Source organism: Phaethon aethereus, assembly GCF_964289735.1.
Source record: "Phaethon aethereus genome assembly, chromosome: 1".
In the NCBI taxonomy this organism is placed as follows: domain Eukaryota; kingdom Metazoa; phylum Chordata; class Aves; order Phaethontiformes; family Phaethontidae; genus Phaethon; species Phaethon aethereus.
Genome location: NC_138575.1, coordinates 208278557 through 208296685, shown reverse-complemented (window position 1 = coordinate 208296685; position 18129 = coordinate 208278557). Strand labels below are relative to the sequence as shown.

Sequence of the window (18129 nt, the reverse complement as noted above, 5' to 3'; positions counted from 1 at the left end):
GTCAGGTTGGACGGGGCTCTGAACAACCTGATCTAGTTGAAGATATCTGTGCTCACTGCAGGTTGTTGGACCAGATGGCTTTTAAAGTCCTTTCCAACCCAATCTATTCTATGATTCTATGACTCTATGTAGATCTAAGGATGATACCAATGATATGGGTGTCTAAAGGCATTTTGTGACCTACTAGCACAGAGCGTCTCACTGGCAGAATGTCTGGGCAAGACCTGGGGGCTGGTGACCATCACCAATGGCCTAAGGAAGGAAATGTAGGTGCTAGGGAAGCACCAGTGTCACCACACTCTCCAGCACAGCTTCAGGCTGGATGGCCTTGACCAGGACAGCATGTTTACTCCACAGCTTAGTCATAGTCAGTTAGTATTTTTTTACCTGATTTGCTGTAGCTTCTTGATACTTAGATACTCCCATATTGCTCTCCAGCAGAGTCCAAGCAGGCTGTGACCGTGATGTTTCCTATCAGGTCTCTCATTTGTCCAGATCTCTTTCCCATATGCATCTCCATGGTGAACTCTGCAAACTCTCTTGTACTTTATCCTCACTTCTTCCTTAATATTAAACATGTTTTCACCTCTTTGCACATGGCTTGCTTCATGCAGCGAAAGTGATACCTAACCGTTTTACTTCCAGAACTGCTATATATAAGGAGAAGAAAACTATATCTGATAGAGATTATATTCACCTTGCAAATGTTATCCCTCTCCATGTTGAAGTGTTCCACTTGCTACTAACCTTTGCCTTCAATTTCCAGGCCAGTCTTCTATTGTCTGTAATAACTTACTCACTGCACCCTCTCTTTTTCTCTTCAGAAAGGTGGCTGGTTTGTTACATCCTCTCAGATAGCTTGATGTCTTTTAAATTACACCTACTATTTTTACTCTTATCCTCATTCCATCAATCACACTGATTCTCAAAATGTTGCATTAACTTTGGTTTACATTTTTTTTAAATAAAAAGTAGAATTTCTTTCTAAATGTTAAAATGATTTCGCTAGAAACTTATTCTTTCATGACTTGAGTGTATTTTGCTTGTCACATAAGACTTCCTTTAGCTCTACAGATGTGTCCCAGTGATAGGTGACTGTTACAGATAGGACAGTGGGCTCTTTTCATATCAGAGGTGGTCTTCCTGTCTTGGAAAGTGTTTAGATCCTCGGAGTTCAGCATACTCTGACCCCAGCTGTAACACTCACCTGCTCTACTCTCATGGACTGCTTAGGAATGAATCTGGAAATTGTTATTGATACAACAGGGGTTATTAACATTGAAACTTATTAATAATTAGGCTCCTCACTGTGCTGTGAGCCACTAATTTTAGGATTCTAGCATGAAGATTACAGAGTAAATATTTCAAGCCAGGGACCTGCGACTGACAGAACAAGAAATGAAATATAAAAATAAAAATATTTCACTGCTCCTTTCTACCTCATCCCATGAGGGAATTAGAGGAGCCTTCTGAGGTACTACTTTTATCTGGGGAGAGGGAGGTGCTTCCCCCCACCACCACCCTTTCCCTCTTCATTCGTTTAGCCAGAATTTCTCTGCCTGTTTTCTGACAGACAAATCTTTCAGGGAGTAGTTTACTCTTTTCTGTCCTCATTCCCAGAAAGAATTATGATCAAGGCAGCCTGTACTCAATAAACAGAAGACTAAATGCTGCTCTCCTGCATGATTCAGCAGGAGAGAACACAGTCCGAGGATGGTATTGCTAGATCTTTTTAGCTCCACTTTTGTGAAGGATTTCATCAAAAAGGAGATAATGACTTATGGGATCAGTATAATGAGTCAGTGCATTACAGTACTCACGTAGGAACACTAAGTCCACACTACCAGCCCAATTTTGCTAATATACTGATGGTTTCTCTTTAAAGCATCCTCTCAGTGCAAAAAGGAAGGATTCTGTATAGCAAGAAACTGGGGCTAAACTTTCCCCCCAATAAATCAAAAGTAAGGAGCAACTTTATGCTTCCCAGATGGTTCACTTTCTTCACCTTCTGTGAACACTATTTGAATAAAAACTGATTTTGAAAATTTTATCATATGTAGTACAGTGCAGAGCATAGCCTGTAGTACTCCCTTAATCCACAAATGGCAAATAGATAATGTACAGAAATCCTGTGACTTTGATAAAAAGATGAAGGATTTATCTTTTTTTTTAGCAATTTTTTCCTAATGTATAATTATTGTGGAGCACAAGTAAAATGTTGTCTTCAATAGAAGTTGAATGCAAAATGATCTGACTATCCACTCTGTTTTCATGTCTCAATTTGCATTCTGCCTGTGGTCACCACAGCAGTTACAACCACCTACACAATCTTCACATTTCCTGGCCTTTTAGCAACAGCGTCATAAAAGTGAGGGCTATTTTTTTTACTAATCAACCAAAGTGACAGAATATTTACTACGTACGGACAAGTTTGCAGTGACCCATTTTCATTCCAGCCCTGTTTGCACTTTGTACTAAGGAGTAATGAAAGGCAAAGTAACTTGTCCAATTTCACGTTGTCATCCCTGAAAGGCAGTGTTAACTGTTATGTCACACGAGTTTTATGCAAGGTTTGCTGTACTCATTTGCATCTTCCAAAGCACTGACTTCAGTACAGGTTTGTCAGCTGTCCGCCCGACCTCGCTAAATATATGTCAGCTACACTCTTGATAAAGTAGAAGTAGCTTGAAAACTTTGTCAGAATGGTAGAAATATGTAGTGTGTGGTTCATACATATTGTTTAGAATCCATAACCTGAAGGTTATAAAATCTATTTCAGCCCTAGGCAGTATTTTCTGTGTCACTCACTACTGGTAGGGAAGGGAAAGAATTACTGGCGGAAAGAACAGATTTATTTTTTTTCTTTTTTCTTTTCCAGAAGATGAAGGCTAATACTTAAGTATAGGTTACAAAGCTCATGTCTTTTTCATTAGAATTCCCTCAAGGGATAGGAGCTTGACTGACCTAATCAAAAGATCAACTTGCAACAACAAAAAAGTATAAAAAATAGAAAATCTTGCATGTTATTTTCAGAGAGGATTACTTGACATAACATCATCTTTATGTCATAGTCTGTCTTTTCAAAGAGAAATATTCAACATTTTTTGCTGTTTCTTGGGTATACTTCATTTGTTTTTACAGTGGAACAGAAAATTACATCTACAAGGTACTGGGATGTGTTTTTTTTTAATTTAGTGAGGTATACCTTGAAGTAATTTAGAAAAAATATATGGATGTTTCCACCAGAGCTGGTAAATCAAGACAGAAAAAAGAGAAATTGGTGTTTCATAAGCCTGAATACAGATTTACCAGACTTCACTTTTGGAGTGAATGAATTTTCCCAAACACAAAATTAGCAAAAGGATAGTTTTTTATATGAGTCAATTCTGCCTACAAAGTTACTCATATGCTAATCCAAACTCCTTTAAAATCCTGAAGACTATAAGCAGGACTTTATAGCATGGCAGTATTACAGCTTTTCAAATCCTCAAGGTATGGATCGCATTCTAGATCTCTCATCATGGCCTCGAGAGCCATTCCCTTTGCAACGTTTGTATCGTGAGCAGTTTGTTACCAAACCACTCGCTTTCTATTACCTAAAATCAGAAACCTAGATAATTATTGATTTTTCATAAGAAAATATGACTAGATATTTCATGATAGTCCTCGAGGCTGAGGAATACCAGTCTTTGTCCCATGTGCATGCAGGACTCTGTGGGAGAAGAGGGAACTATGTGGGAAGAAGAGGAGGAGGATGCAAGCTACTACAGAGAAGACCGCAGAACCTAGGACTACCGAACAGAGTTTTCCTTCTTCTTTTCAGTCAGCAATTGTTTTGGTGAGAGGGAAGGAACTGAGGTTGATTGACCTTTTTGCAGGAACCACTCATCTTGTTCTGAAGGATAGTCACACCAATACCTTGAGATGATAGGAAAAGCAGCAGCAGCTGATACAAAAAACCACCTCTTCTCCTGTCCTCAGCACTTGGTTCTACCGTTGCAGTTTTGCCAGCACTAACATTTGCATAACTGCAGTGTGTCAGTTCAAGGAGCTGATAGGTTTTCTGATAAAGATAATTAAAACAGTTTTTATGAAATCTGAATCACTTTTTTAGGGTTAGCAGTTCTTTCAGCTCACTGCTCTTTCTCCCCTAGCACTTTCTGTACTCTGATATCTTCAAGTTCATTTTCAGTTAGGCTCTTACTTGAAATGCTTAATTTGTAGCCTTAAATCCTCTGTGATCAACAGAAAGAGTATCCAGACAACAACTCTGACTCCACTGAATTTAGAGAAGAAACCCTACAACTACATCACATGAATTTATACCAAAGTGCTACTATGCGTACCCTAGAAACCAATTTGGAAAAACGAGTAATATTATTTAAGATACCTTTTAACATGAAACTTCAAGGAAGTGATCTGTAAGTATTAGAGAGAGAAAAATTTTAGATTGAAACATACTTCTAATGAGATGGTTTACTTTTAACAATTGCTTAACCCAGATCAGGACAAAGCAGCTTGTGTATTCCTGCATGTCCTCTATTTAGTTGTTTAAATACCATTAGTGCTTTTTCTCCAGCTCAGAGATTGGCTTCTGGGAATCGGGTGAAAAATAACAGAAAGCCCAGCAAAAATGTGAAGCCTCACAAACAATAATATATTAAACAGACCAAATGATTTCCCTCCACATTTTTCTTGCATTTTTAAAATATAAGCTATTCTTCTGTGATTTATGCTTTATGTTATATCAATATTCAAAGTTATCATTAAGGAAAAACTACTTTAAGTGTGGTAAATTCCTTCTGAGGAATATAAATCAAGGTTACAGAAAATAGCAAGATTTTTTAAAAAAACTAACACACGGAAGTGTAAATAAACAAACCCTCTGTTTTCAGAAATATATCCAGCACTTTTAAACATCAGCAGTATCTTCATTTCAGCTCAAATTGACGTAGGTTCCCCCACCATTGGCCTCAATCAACAATCATTGGAGTTTGTTTTTTTTATAACCACTTTTTTCTTCAGTTCATTTGGCCACCAACAAATGGATGTGTGCATTAAGAAAGAAAGAGAAAAGCACATTTTGAGATCAAAGTCCAAACTCACCTGGCAAAACTTTAAGGGGAATTTAAAAAGCAGGGACCAAACACTTAAGGGCTTTGAAGTACAGGAGGAACTGAAATAGCAGCACTGCCAAGTTGCATTTCATGCTTTTGCTGCTTAATACAGTGTATTAATTCCCACAGGAATACCCCTTTGCCAAGGGAGAACGTGTTTGTCGTGGTGCAGCAGAACTGGTAGGGACCATGCCATAGTTATTTTTGCAGACTTAACATGTGCAAAATACAATTACTATCCAAACTCATAATGCCATATAAGCAGTGGTGGAGAGCATTTCCAAACATGAAAAATATCAAAAGAGCGGAGTTATGTTCCCAGCTTTCTTCCACACTCATCAGGTTTTAATATCTGTGTAGTCCTAATACTGATGTTTGGAAAATCGGATTTTCACAAGTTCTTTCTACGAAAACAAGCTTCAGTGTGGGAGCTGTGGGTTATCTACTGTCTTGTACATTGTATTCACATGAGGTGCAGTGTGCCCTGTGAACAAACGAACACAATGAGACCTACTGAGCTTCTTACAATTTTCCTCCTGTCATTCTAGAGCCAGAATTGCACTACTTCAGTTGCATTTCCACCCCTACTACTGTCCACCTGTGTAACCCTGGGCAAGTCACTTTTCCTTTCTGACCATTTCCCTATTGGATCCTCAGCAGACCTCACTAACTGGATGATAAGGTCTCCAGGACTTGTGCTTAATACTATGTGGCTTTCATCACTGTAGTGTCAAGTTTATAAAGATGCATTGCAAGTAAAACGAAAGGAATCTGACTGCCCAAGAGATAAGAAGCATTGGAGGTTCAATCCTAGTGTGTGAATAAACGGTTGTTGATTCTTTTTTCTTTCCAAGAAAGATGTGACTAGGTGTTACTTCAGATACCAACAGGGTTGGTCACACATTCAGCTAGCAAAATACCTCAGTGAATCACACGTATTTCAACAAGTTGTGACTACACCTAGATTTGCTATCTGAGCTGTAATTAACCTAAGAATTAAAGCAACAGCAATTTACCATGAGATAATGCAGGCACGCAAAAAAGATATTTACATGAATTTTACAATTGGAAGAGTAGACTTTGAGTTGGCACAAATTGATATACCTTTGATCGAAGTTAACAGAGACACTTTACTCAAGTGAAGATAATGACCTTGAATGTATATTTTTGCATCCGGTCCTTTCTAGATTATTTCTTTTTTAAATGGAATTCCTAGTGCAATTATAAAAGGTGAGCATTGTACTCACTAGTCTTATTTTTCTACAAACCCCTTGGGATTTTCGGTTCACCATTTTCTGGGATACATTCACAAGAATGCTGTATTGTCCATGACCTTTTTCTCAGAGGAAAAGTTATCCAGAAATAATATGAATAACTTATTGTGAAATAACCAACTTCATAGAAAAGGTCAAAATGTGGAATAAATGCAAGTCGGTCTCAACATGAATAACGGTAAGTTGAATATAGGTCTTTGAATGGCACATTAGTGACATCTCCTGCTAGGGAATATAGGGCCCCATGAGAATTACCTTACTTGTGTAGGTCACCTAGATACAGTAAAAAGAGAGAGTGCTGCTTTTTTCCCTGCAAATACTTGGTCCCTGAGGTCCCTGAGGAAAGAGACTAGTCAAATTCCTAGCTTTTTGACATTATCATATCAGTGCAGATACCAGAAATATGGATTAAGAACCACCAAAGATCATTTAGGGTGTGTATATCTGAAAAGGAAGGGCGTAAACACACTATCAAAACTGCATTTACCAGAAAATTGTTTATATCCAAGAACTAAAACTGAATCCACTTCCTCCTTTTTTTTCAGATAAAATTTTTCAGATGAATGAAAGATTTTTGCTGCTGTTCTGTTATTTCCTATTCATTACGCTGATAAGAAATCTCATGGCTTTGAGTTGCACAGGGCCAGGAAGGGAATATTGCTCACACCACTTCTTAACTGATGCAGTCAGAGCTTTCCAGGATGAAGGTAGACATTCTGGTGACCTACCAGAAGATGACCTCTTCTTGAATTCTCTGAAATACCTTTGACTCCCTGCCAGTGTTCATCCTCTGCTCTTCCATCTTGTAGTTGCATCTGCTTGTCCCAGTACAAAGCAATTCAACGTGCTTCAGGTAATACTGTGAGATTCCGAGTCTCGCCAATTTGGTGGACAGAGCATTGCTTGGCTGTGAGGTCAGGCTGCAATTCCTACATGTTTAAAAGGGCCTGACGATCAGACAAAAGGCAGAAATGGAAAAAAAAAAACACCAACCTCCAGAGTTTAACAAGTATGAACATCTGGAAGCATGAGCTTCCCAGATATCAATATTAATCCTTCATTTGGTCACTTGTTGGCAGGTTGGTTACTGGAAGGACATGGAGCAGGAAGAAGCAGCAGAAAAGGTCAAAACTGAGGGAAATGAATCATCCATCCTCCTGACAGGATTAGAAGGAAACACATTATACCACCTAACAGTGAGGGCGTACAACGCTGCAGGGTATGGACCATCTAGCACTGCTGTGCGTGCAGCAACCAAGAAGTCCCGTAAGTGATTTCAGTAGCTTTGCTCAAAGGGACAAGTCAGGGATCAGCCTCCGTCCTCTTGGGTTTTCCTTTAATAAAAGTGTGTAATAGCCAGGAATCATGTATAGTTTTGATTCATGTCTTTGCCAGGATATTTAGATGTCAATTCATATGACACTGCATTCATAAAAAAGGTTATCTTCCTAGAAAACAAGGCATTTTTGACAAAGAAGGGAGAGAAAAGAGTTCAAGTTCATAAGCTCTGTGGAACTTATGGGGTAGGCTGAGTAAACACACCATAATCTATTAAATTACATTTCTGATGCAAAAAAAAATCTTTAAAAAATCCAGGTAGAGCTGGGAGCCTGCTAACACAACCAGCTGTAAATGTAATGAAAGATTGAAATACTTTTTTTTATTAAAAAAAAAAAATTACCTATAAAATATATTTTTGTACATGTTATTTTTTGTTCTCAGCTCCCAGCCAAGCACCAGGCAATATTATGTGGATACAGGATGGTTCTCATGTGTCTCTTGGGTGGGAGCCAGTCAGACCTCTAGCTAATGAATCTGACGTAATGGGATACAAGGTCAGTGTTTCTCCTTCCTTGCTCACCTTTCTCTCTCTCACATGACTACTCCTCTTCCTTGTTGGCTTTTTTCCCTTTCTTGTTTCCCGGTGTATGTATGCTATACACGCTGCCTGCAATCATTTTTCACCATGAAAAGCAATAAATAAAATTGAAGAGAGTGAAATGTCCCAACATTTTCTGTGTTGTGATTTTCAGCTACTGATTATAAACTGAGTAAGCTCTGAGGGGATCAGTTCATCTTATCTGACTCAGAAGTGGCTATTAATAAGACCAGCCTGCAATGAAATTCCTACCAATGCTTCAATTTAACTGTGTTTGCAGTAGGATTTAGAGAAATTCAGAAGAATAAGGCATCTTAAAATTACACTAAAATTAATATTTTTATGGAGCAGAAACACAAATACTTAGATTTGTTTTGTGATCATGTTGGTGATGTTCAACATTCAGTGACGATAACTTCTAGCATTTAAAGCTCTGAAGTTTTAAAGAGCAAGATCCAGATTAACTCTTAAATAACAAATCATAAAAAGCAGTGGAATTCACTCCAATCTTTTACATTAAAGCAGAATTATTTCAATGTTTTTATAGAGGGGTGTGTGTGTGTTTTAAAGCATATATACAATAATTTCTATAGACTACAATCTGATATTCTTTCTGATACATCAGGAAATATCACCAAGAAGTTGTAAAATGGTTCAGATAAACCAGAAACTGTTCTAACTTTTATCTGAATAGTTGAGATTCTGAAAAAGTTGAGTTGAATGCTTTTCAATTTTGTCTGGGAACAGCAATTGTTATGCAGAAGTACCAAAAAGACAGCTATGTACTTACTTGCTTTCCTCCCACGTGCCATAAGCTTGTACTGAGCTTCACAGGAGATGCAGGGACAGATCTGGACTATTCTCAATTGACTTAGCCCGGTATGGTAAATACACTAAGGACATTATTTAGGGCATTTTCTTTATATTTGAAATTGGGTTCTTGAGCCAAAAATGTGAATATCTACATTAATCAGGGGATAAGAATTCAAATCAAATGGAACCCAAAATACTTTTTAGAAGAAATTTTGAAGAAAAACTTGTGTAACACCTAATGCCAGAGAGGGCAAATGCTATATCTTTGCTCTGGATCATAATTAATGTCCTTTCACGTTCATTGATTCCTAATATATTTTGCTATTAATATTTTGGAGCTATTAGGTTGAGGGGAGAGTAAAAGCAGATGCCTGTTAAAATGTAATGTCAAGAAATTCTTAGTGAAAACATGAAACGCATAACAGTTCAGTGACTGCGTTATCTACACAAAATGTCTGGTATATAACTTGAATGACCACTGTGACCACTATCTACTTCATTGACCATAGGTATTATTTAGACAAGAAGGACAGAGCAACAGTCAAGTTATAGAGACACAGAAAACCTCTGCAGTGGTACTTCTTCCTGATGTTGGTGTCTACATCATTGAGATCTGCGCAGTCAGTGAAGGAGGGGATGGAACTGCGAGTCCCCAGATCAGAGTCCCATCTTTTTCGGGTAAGATTACACTTACGTTTGTAAAAGTGGTGACCATAGCAAGACTCACTGACTCTACTATTCTCTACCTGAAAAAAAGGTCTCACAATTCTCTAACTATTAGATAAAATCATTAATCAGAGTCTTCAATTCTATGCTGAAACAAAAGTATCTAGTGCCATTTGAGATGCTCAAGAGAATCTGAGGCATCCATGAGGGGCTGACGAACAAAGCAGAGGATTTACAGGAAACTGCTCCTTTCAAGGATAACATCTACAAACCCAGTTGGGCTGTAGATGTCTACACGTGTACTAGGTGTCTCAAATAGCATTATAGTCAGGTGAGATGTAATCCATGCGTGCTGACAGTGGAGCCTCGACAGCAATTCAGCTGATCTTCTGAATTCAAATATTCAGAACTAGGCACATAAATACATCTGAGATATCCTAAAGTATCCAAAACATTTGCACAGATCTGATAGATACGATATGTGACTCAGAATACATGCATCATTCGGGACCACAGCCAGAGGTACACTGTCTAACACAGCTAAAATGTCATGCATGTAGGTAGCTGAACCCTCTGTATCTACCTGCTTGAGAATAAGCTGAATTTCTCTGTAGGTTCCATTGGCTCCCTTGAGTAGAAATGCTTTTATTAAATTATTAAATACTTAAATATTAAATACTTTATATATATAATATATAGTATTGTAGTATTAATTAAGTATTTGTGGGAGTGCTGATCTGCTGGAGGGTAGGAAGGTTCTGCACAGGGATTTGGACAGGCTGGATCGATGGGCTGAGGTCAACCGTATGAGGTTCAACAAAGCCAAGTGCCAGGTCCTGCGCTTTGGTCACAACAACCCCATGCAACACTACAGGCTTGGGGAGGAGTGACTGGAGAGCTGCCCAGCAGAAAAGGACCTGGGGGTGCTGGTTGACAGTCGGCTGAATATGAGCCAGCAGTGTGCCCAGGTGGCCAAGAAGGCCAACAGCGTCCTGGCCTGTATCAGCAATAGTGTGGCCAGCAGGAGTAGGGAAGTGATTGTGCCCCTGTACTCGGCACTGGTGAGGCCACACCTCGAATGCTGTGTTCAGTTTTGGGCCCCTCACTACAAGAAGGATGCTGAGGTGCTGGAGCATGTCCAGAGAAGGGCAACAAAGCTGGTGAGGGGTCTGGAGCACAAGTCTTATGAGGAGCGGCTGAGGGAACTGGGGTTGTTCAGTCTGCAGAAGAGGAGGCTGAGGGGAGACCTTATCGCTCTCTACAACTACCTGAAAGGGGATTGTGGTGAGGTGGGTGTTGGTCTCTTCTCCCATGTAGCTAGCAACAGAACAAGAGGAAATGTCCTCAAGTTGCACCAGGGGAGGTTTAGACTGGATATTAGGAAAAAACTCTTTACTGAAAGAATGGTCAGGCATTGGCACAGGCTGCCCAGGGAGGTGGTGGAGTTACCATCACTGGAAGTGTTCAAAAATTGTGTAGACATGGCACTCTGGGACATGGTTTAGTGAGTATTGGGTTGATAGTTGGACTTTTCCAACCTTCATGATTCTATGATTAAAGTATTATCATGAAGTAAATTATGATGTCTAGCTTCTGTTTCCTTAGTTACTGCAATATGTTGAAAGAATTTAAAGTATCAATAATACACAGGCAAGAAAGGGATGGAAGGATTAGTGGCAAGAACAACCAGAAAATAATATTCCATCATCAGTTGATCATCAACATTCCATCATCAATAGATCAGTTCCACTCACGACAACTGTGGTCAAAAGAAACCCAGTGTGGTTCTCATTCCATCCTGTGATCTGTTGCCACCTCCAGCCCATAGCACATTTCCCCTTAGCATGGCTTTTTAAAGGACTGCTGTGATCTAAAAACATCACTGGGCTACTAGAGAAAAGACCACTTTTTCCTCTGGATAATTATCAAGATCAATTAGGAAGAACATTTGTGATTGTGACTCAGGGCATCTTCAGCAGCCTAAATCTTTTTGAGGATTAAGGCATAAAAACACATACCCTTTTGGAATTTCCCATTTATTTGTAGACTGAATATGAGGATTCAGCATGTGCATTTCTGTCGATATCATCATAAAATCCATTATTTCCTTATATCAGTATAGGGTTACACTGACTACTTTGTGATTGAAGTTCTCACAAGGCAATCATAGAATCCTAGAAACTTTGGGTTCGAAGGGTCATCTAGTCCAAAACCTCTGCAATGAGCAGGGACATCTTCAACTAGACCAGGTTGCTCAGAGCCCCGTCCAACCTGACCTTGTATGTTCCCAGAGATGGGGCATCTCCCACCTCTCTGGGTAACCTGGGCCAGTGGTTCACCACCCTCGTTGTAAAAATTTCTTCCTCATATCTAATCTAAATCTACCCTCTCTTAGTTTAAAACCATTACCCCTTGTCCTATCACTACAGGCCCTGCTAAAATGTCTGTCCTCATCTTTCTTATAAGTCCCCTTTAAGTACTGGCAGGCTGCAAGAAGGTCTCCCCGGAACCTTCTCTTCTCCAGGCTGAACAACCCCAACTCTCTCAGCCTGTCCTCACAGGTGAGGTGTCCCATCCCCCTGATCATTTTGGTGGCCCTCCTCTGGACCCGCTCCAACAGATCCATGTCTTTCCTGTGCTGAGAGCTTCAGTGCTAATCCATTGCCTAAAAGTTTGCTGAGTGTAATAGAATACAAGTTTGGGGCAAGATCTAGTACCTAAATGTACTGAGAACTGTTTGCATCAGTTTTATTCCTTAATTACTTTGCTTTTCATTTCAGGAGGGAAAGTAACAAGTGCTCAACCTACCTTACATGTGCTGTCTACTTCCTCATCCTCTGTAACATTGCTTTTGGCACTGATGGTTCCTTCAACCTCGTGGTGACGACTGCAGACTTTCTGGTTGTTGTTATTTGTTTGCTTTAGCTTGATGACACCAAGGGATGGAGTTTTATGTCCATGGAGAAACTGGAAAACCAAGCTAATGCTTAAAGACCCATAGAAATACCTGTGGTGCACTTAGAGGAGTGTTGGAGACACGGTCAATAATTCATCAGGTTTTTTTCTCTTCATTTTTTGTAGAAGTCCTCTGGGGAGGGGACACTTCTTGGCCCAAAATTATGCAGATTGTATGTAATAAACTTTTGTAAGCAAATGTAATTTCTGTCAAACGTACTTTACTTTTTTAACATGTTCGATTTTGGTGACCCCAGTCATGTATCATTAGGTGTTTAAATAGTGGTGTTTAGTACAGTACATCTGTTTGGTTTAGAAAAAGAAAATCCATTTTTAAATAGAGAACAAAGTTTGATACAGCTTTGTCAAATACTTTTCTTGCATCTCCTATGGCTGGCTGTTCTACTGACAAAATATAGTTCAGATATATAGCCCACTGCAAAAGTACAGAGAATTTGTTCTAAAAACGTATGAATATGTGTTTAATTAACAAGAAGAATTGTCAATACAATACTAGGCAACACACTCAGAAAGTGGCAAAACAGAGCAGAATAGAAGCCATTTATTTTATTGCAAGGTAAATGGAAAATGATTAAACACAAACTTAAAAGGAAACAAGTTTGGTTTTCACCAAATACCACATGATTTAATGTCAAATGAGTCAAATATTTCTTTTCAATAACAAATTAAAAATCAGTTCCTAATGCATATGACAATGAAAACTCCACTTGACATTTAAACATTATATACATTAGGCTGTTAAGTGGACAAATAAAGCAATGCAAGGCGACAAACCTACTTTTTCCAACCACTTCTCAGTTGTAACTTCTTTTTCTCTGGGTCCATTTTTTAGTAGCATTCTGTGGTTTATATATTTGGTAATCAAGTTGAAGTATATATGGAAGCATATTATGGAGAGAATATTAACATTTTTTGGAATGTAATCATTCACATATATACAGACTCCAGTAGTATGTATTTTGGAGAAAGCTGTGACTGAAAAAAAATACTTGGATAAGTGCTACTGAGCATCATTCCAGTTATTTAGCTAACTGGCTCTATTTCTATAGCTCACTAGAGATTATTCTTGTAGGGACTATGTGCTACCAGTTTTAATCCCCACTTTTTGCTGTACCAAACCATTTTTCACTCAATAGACAGTTTGGACAATTTTTCTACATTGGAAGGCCTTTCTGCATATTGGCACCTGAATGAAAATGATCCCCAGTGTATATGGTGTGTGTGTTTGTGCAGTTATGGTGTGCACGGTGTTATGAGGGAGGTTGTTTTACAACCACATGTGTCTAGGGATCGCAGCTAGGATGAACATTCCCTTGCCTGTGAAAAATTCAAGTCAAAAGAGTTTAACAGGCGAGTCCTAATAGCATAGTTCTTCTAGCTGTCCATCCCTCTAAAAGTTTTGATGCAAATATATTTTGGTTGATGGGTTCTGGGTCTAAAATGTTATTAATTTGCCAGCTCACTAGCAAAATAATACCTGGCATTTAGCTAGTACACTCTAACTGTGCCCTTTCTTAGCAGCTTTAAAATAGTAGCCTAGAAAGCACAACAGAGATCAAGTTCTCGGTAGGTAAAAAGCTCACTGATGACTAAATTCTTTTCATTTGAATATTTTATCAGTAGAAGTTTTCTTAAATGGTCCAACTCAAATCTTTATTACTCACTAATATTTTAAATAATTTTCTAAAAAAAAAAGGTTTTAAATTTACCTAGTCACCATGTTGCTAGGAAAAAAAACAGCCGAGCATAGACCGTAGATACAGACAGAAGGAGATCTTCTGTTTCTCTGCTTCTGAAAAAGCCTTTGAGAGCAAAGAAACTAAGGTGCAATGATGTACCTCGCTGATAGAACTCAGAAAACAACTGTCTGCTGTCCTTTGTAAAACAGCAGTACTGCTACTGTGCAGAGAACTTGCATTAGCAAACCATAGTTTTTCAAAAGGTTAAAATAAACAAGAATAAAGTGATGAACCAAAAAGCAAAATGGCTATTTTATAGATTAGTCAAGCATAATTTCCTCTATTTTTTATACAGTTGCTTGCCAATGCAGTTTATTTCAGAGTATTCAAAAAGGCTACAGGCACTGCTGGTGGGGTTTTGGTTAAACAGCTTTCTGAATACAATAAATGGCTGTGCTTTATAAGAAGAATGAAAGTCAGATAAGGAGCTAGAGCTGCATCTAGATATATCTCGATCTCTAGTATCAAGATACAGGTAGAAATACTGAATATACCATCAGGTAATGTAGTCGTATTGCAGGGACAAAAAGGGGTAGGTTTTATATTCAACATGAACAGAATATGTATTTTGCATCTTAAATATATTAATAAACATGTTTTAAATGTTTAAGTACCTATGTATTACCTATTTGTTTCTTTGTAAAGATGACGTTTCCTTATCATGACATACTATTTTTTAGTTGCAAAGGAACGTTCCTTCATTTTTCATGTAGAAGGTTGTAATAGTGCAGTCTAGCGTCACTGAGGAGACTGTATTTTTATATAATGCCATAAGATCTGTTTGGAAAAAAATAGTTAGAAAGAAACTTTGTTTTGCAGACCAAAAGAAAGTTACTGTCATGGCCCATATCAAAATGTTAGATATATTGTATACAATCTGTATATATGCTATATATAATGGTATATACGATGTGGAAGACACAGTAATATAATAGTTCCTGTGTACTGTTCTTGTAACATTAGATCTTTTTAATAAATAATTCTCTTTTTATTGACTTTTATCTTATCTTCTGTCAGCTCCTGAATTATATCTATAGAGTGCAAGGTGAAACAAATATTTTGGATTCTAGCAGCAACATTCTTTTAATTACATGACTTTCAAGAAGAAAATTGTTAATCTGCAATAGTGAATGTGAACAATGCAGCCATTAAAATAAAATAATTTTTGGCATCATTCTAATTTCACATATGTATTGGTTTCCCTGGGTAGATATTACTTTTATAATTAAATAACTGAAAGGTGCAAGAAGGCTAGAACTCTTAACGTGAAACTATACCTAACAAAAATTGCAAAATAAGTCTGCAAATTAGCTTCAGAGATAAAAGCTCTCTGCATTTTAAAAAAACGGTTAATGAAAAGAAGTGCTTCATAAGGACTTACAAGCACCAAGGTCAATCCTCTGTATACTGAAGTATTATAAAGTTTCTGGGACCTCTCTGGGATGTATAACATTCTTTCAAGTGTCACCGATATCCCATGGCTCTGCAGGCACAAAAGCAGAGCATGGCTATTTCACGTTCAATTGAAAGTTTTAGTTGCTTTGTCTTATATTTGAAATACTTCGTGTGATAAATCACAACAAAAAAAGCTTTGAAAAATACACATACCTTTTTGGAGGAAAAAATGTAGTAACGGATGACACAACTGTAGCAAATATTTTTCTTTTTTGATAGTTTTATTTGAGTTTTTAATAATCCCCGATCGCTTCTTTATGAAATGCATATTTATAGGCGTAAATAACACAGTACAAAGTCACAAAGCCCCGTTTTGGAAATAAAAATACATTGCCACAGTGACCATTTCAACTGAGACTTCAGCTACAAAATGGGTGTGGCTTAAATAGTGTACTATATCAGGACTTCCATTAAATTAGTTATGAATGTCACAGAAAACTGTAATGACCTGGTTTTGCTGACATGGAGAACTGTGCATATTGAAAATCCATATCCTATCAGAACTTCTACCAAACTGCAACCCACTCTTGCCCTTTTAAGGCCATCATCTCAGTTCCTCTGAAGATGAAAAACATGTCCTTCTTAATTCTTTCCTATGCTTTTGAACAAAATGATGTCAGGGATAAGAGAAAATGAACAGCATTTTATTATAACAGGTTAGTTGGTTTTAGGCTATTGCAAACAGCGTTCCTAAGCATGCCTACATACAGGCTGCTTCCAAAAATGCAGATCCTGGGTTTGCTCTAAAACTTTTCTCTCAGTTCTAGTAAAGACAGAAGTGAGCACTGGCTTTGCCTTTATTTTGGTTCATTTTTTAAATATTTTAAACAAGATAATAATAGTGTATCTGTATTAAAGACTCACAAGCCTAGAAGAAAAATCTATGGAAAATTGTACATTTGCAATTTCAATATTACTTTTTAGTGGGTTCAGCTGCTTAAGCAAACTGACAGAGATGTTTAGATGCACAGCTATTCTTCCTTGCTGTGCTCCTTTTCTGTTGTCAGACTATGAAGTAGGCACCCCAGCTTGTATAAGAAACCTACCTCGTCATCAGAAGAAACTGATAAAGAAATCTGTCATGCCTCTTAGTTCATCTTTAACTATGATGAAATAGGTGTGTCTGGCTAGGGGTGCTTTTTTTTCACTTTTAAGTTCAGGCTTATCGATTCTTTAAAAAAAAAAATAAATAAATAAAAACATAACAGAGTATTCCTGAAAGATACAGCTATCAATAGTTTGAATAGCAAAGGCAGGCACTATACATGTTAATCACAAATAAAGGTATTCATCATCTTTTGATTTTTGCACAGAAAAAAAGATGGGAAAATGCATCAATTTCCTTTCAGAAACAGAAAAAGTGTGAATAAAAAGATACTGAACGTATTTGAAACCTATCTGGGTCAAAGCTTTAGCAAGTACAATTTTACTCTAAGATGCATTGCTCTGATGCCTGGCTGAGCAAGCATTTCCATTTCATGACGACACCATCTCTTACCTCCTGCAAAACGGACTTTTTAAGACAGGACAGTAAAACAGGATAACCCTTGTGATATTCCTTTAAAACTTCACCATGTGGAGCGACTGACTGACTGAGAACAGAAGCCTCAACTCAATTGCTTAGTTTTGTATAACTCAATCCCTTATTCTTGAGTAATATATACACCCAAATCTATGATTATTTTGGAGAGAGTCATTCTAGGTGATAACATTTTATATGTATGTTTGTTCAAATTAGGATGTTTCACATATGCTTTAGATGAAAACACTGAATGACCACTCTGCTGTCAGCACTAGATCATCTGTCAGATGATCAGTAGAAGTAACACGTAAGCCTGTGTCGTGCTTTAACCCCAGCAGCAGCTCAGCCCCACGCAGCTGCTCACTCACTCCCTCCACAGTGGGATGGCGAGAGAGTCAGAAAAGTAAAAGTGAGAAAACTCATGGGTTGAGATAAAGACAGGTTAATAGCTAAAGCAAAAGCCGTGCACGCAAGCAAAGCAAAACAAGGAATCCATTCACCGCTCCCCATGGGCAGGCAGGGGTTCAGCCATCTCCAGGGAAGCAGGGCTCCATCACACGTAATGGTTTCTTGGGAAGACAAATGCCATCATGCTGAACGTACCTCCCCTTCCTTCTTCTTCCCCCAGCGTTATATGCTGAGCATGACATCACAAGGTATGGCATATCCCTTTGGTCATTTGGGGTCA

The 18129-nt window shown here is 38.1% G+C and overlaps 1 protein-coding gene across 2 annotated transcripts in view; it reads left to right on the top strand.

The window, feature by feature from the left end:
* CNTN5 (contactin 5) overlaps positions 1-12633 on the top strand; it is a gene marked incomplete at both ends in the record, with an annotated part of 389481 nt that extends 376848 nt beyond the window's left edge. For both annotated transcript variants that reach the window (XM_082008944.1, XM_082008943.1), the window contains 4 exons: positions 7471-7657; positions 8114-8226; positions 9593-9761; positions 12530-12633. In XM_082008944.1, the coding sequence (XP_081865070.1) occupies positions 7471-7657; positions 8114-8226; positions 9593-9761; positions 12530-12633 (573 nt within the window). The remainder of the gene's footprint in view (positions 1-7470; positions 7658-8113; positions 8227-9592; positions 9762-12529) is intronic.
* Between the last annotated feature and the right edge of the window lie 5496 nt (positions 12634-18129).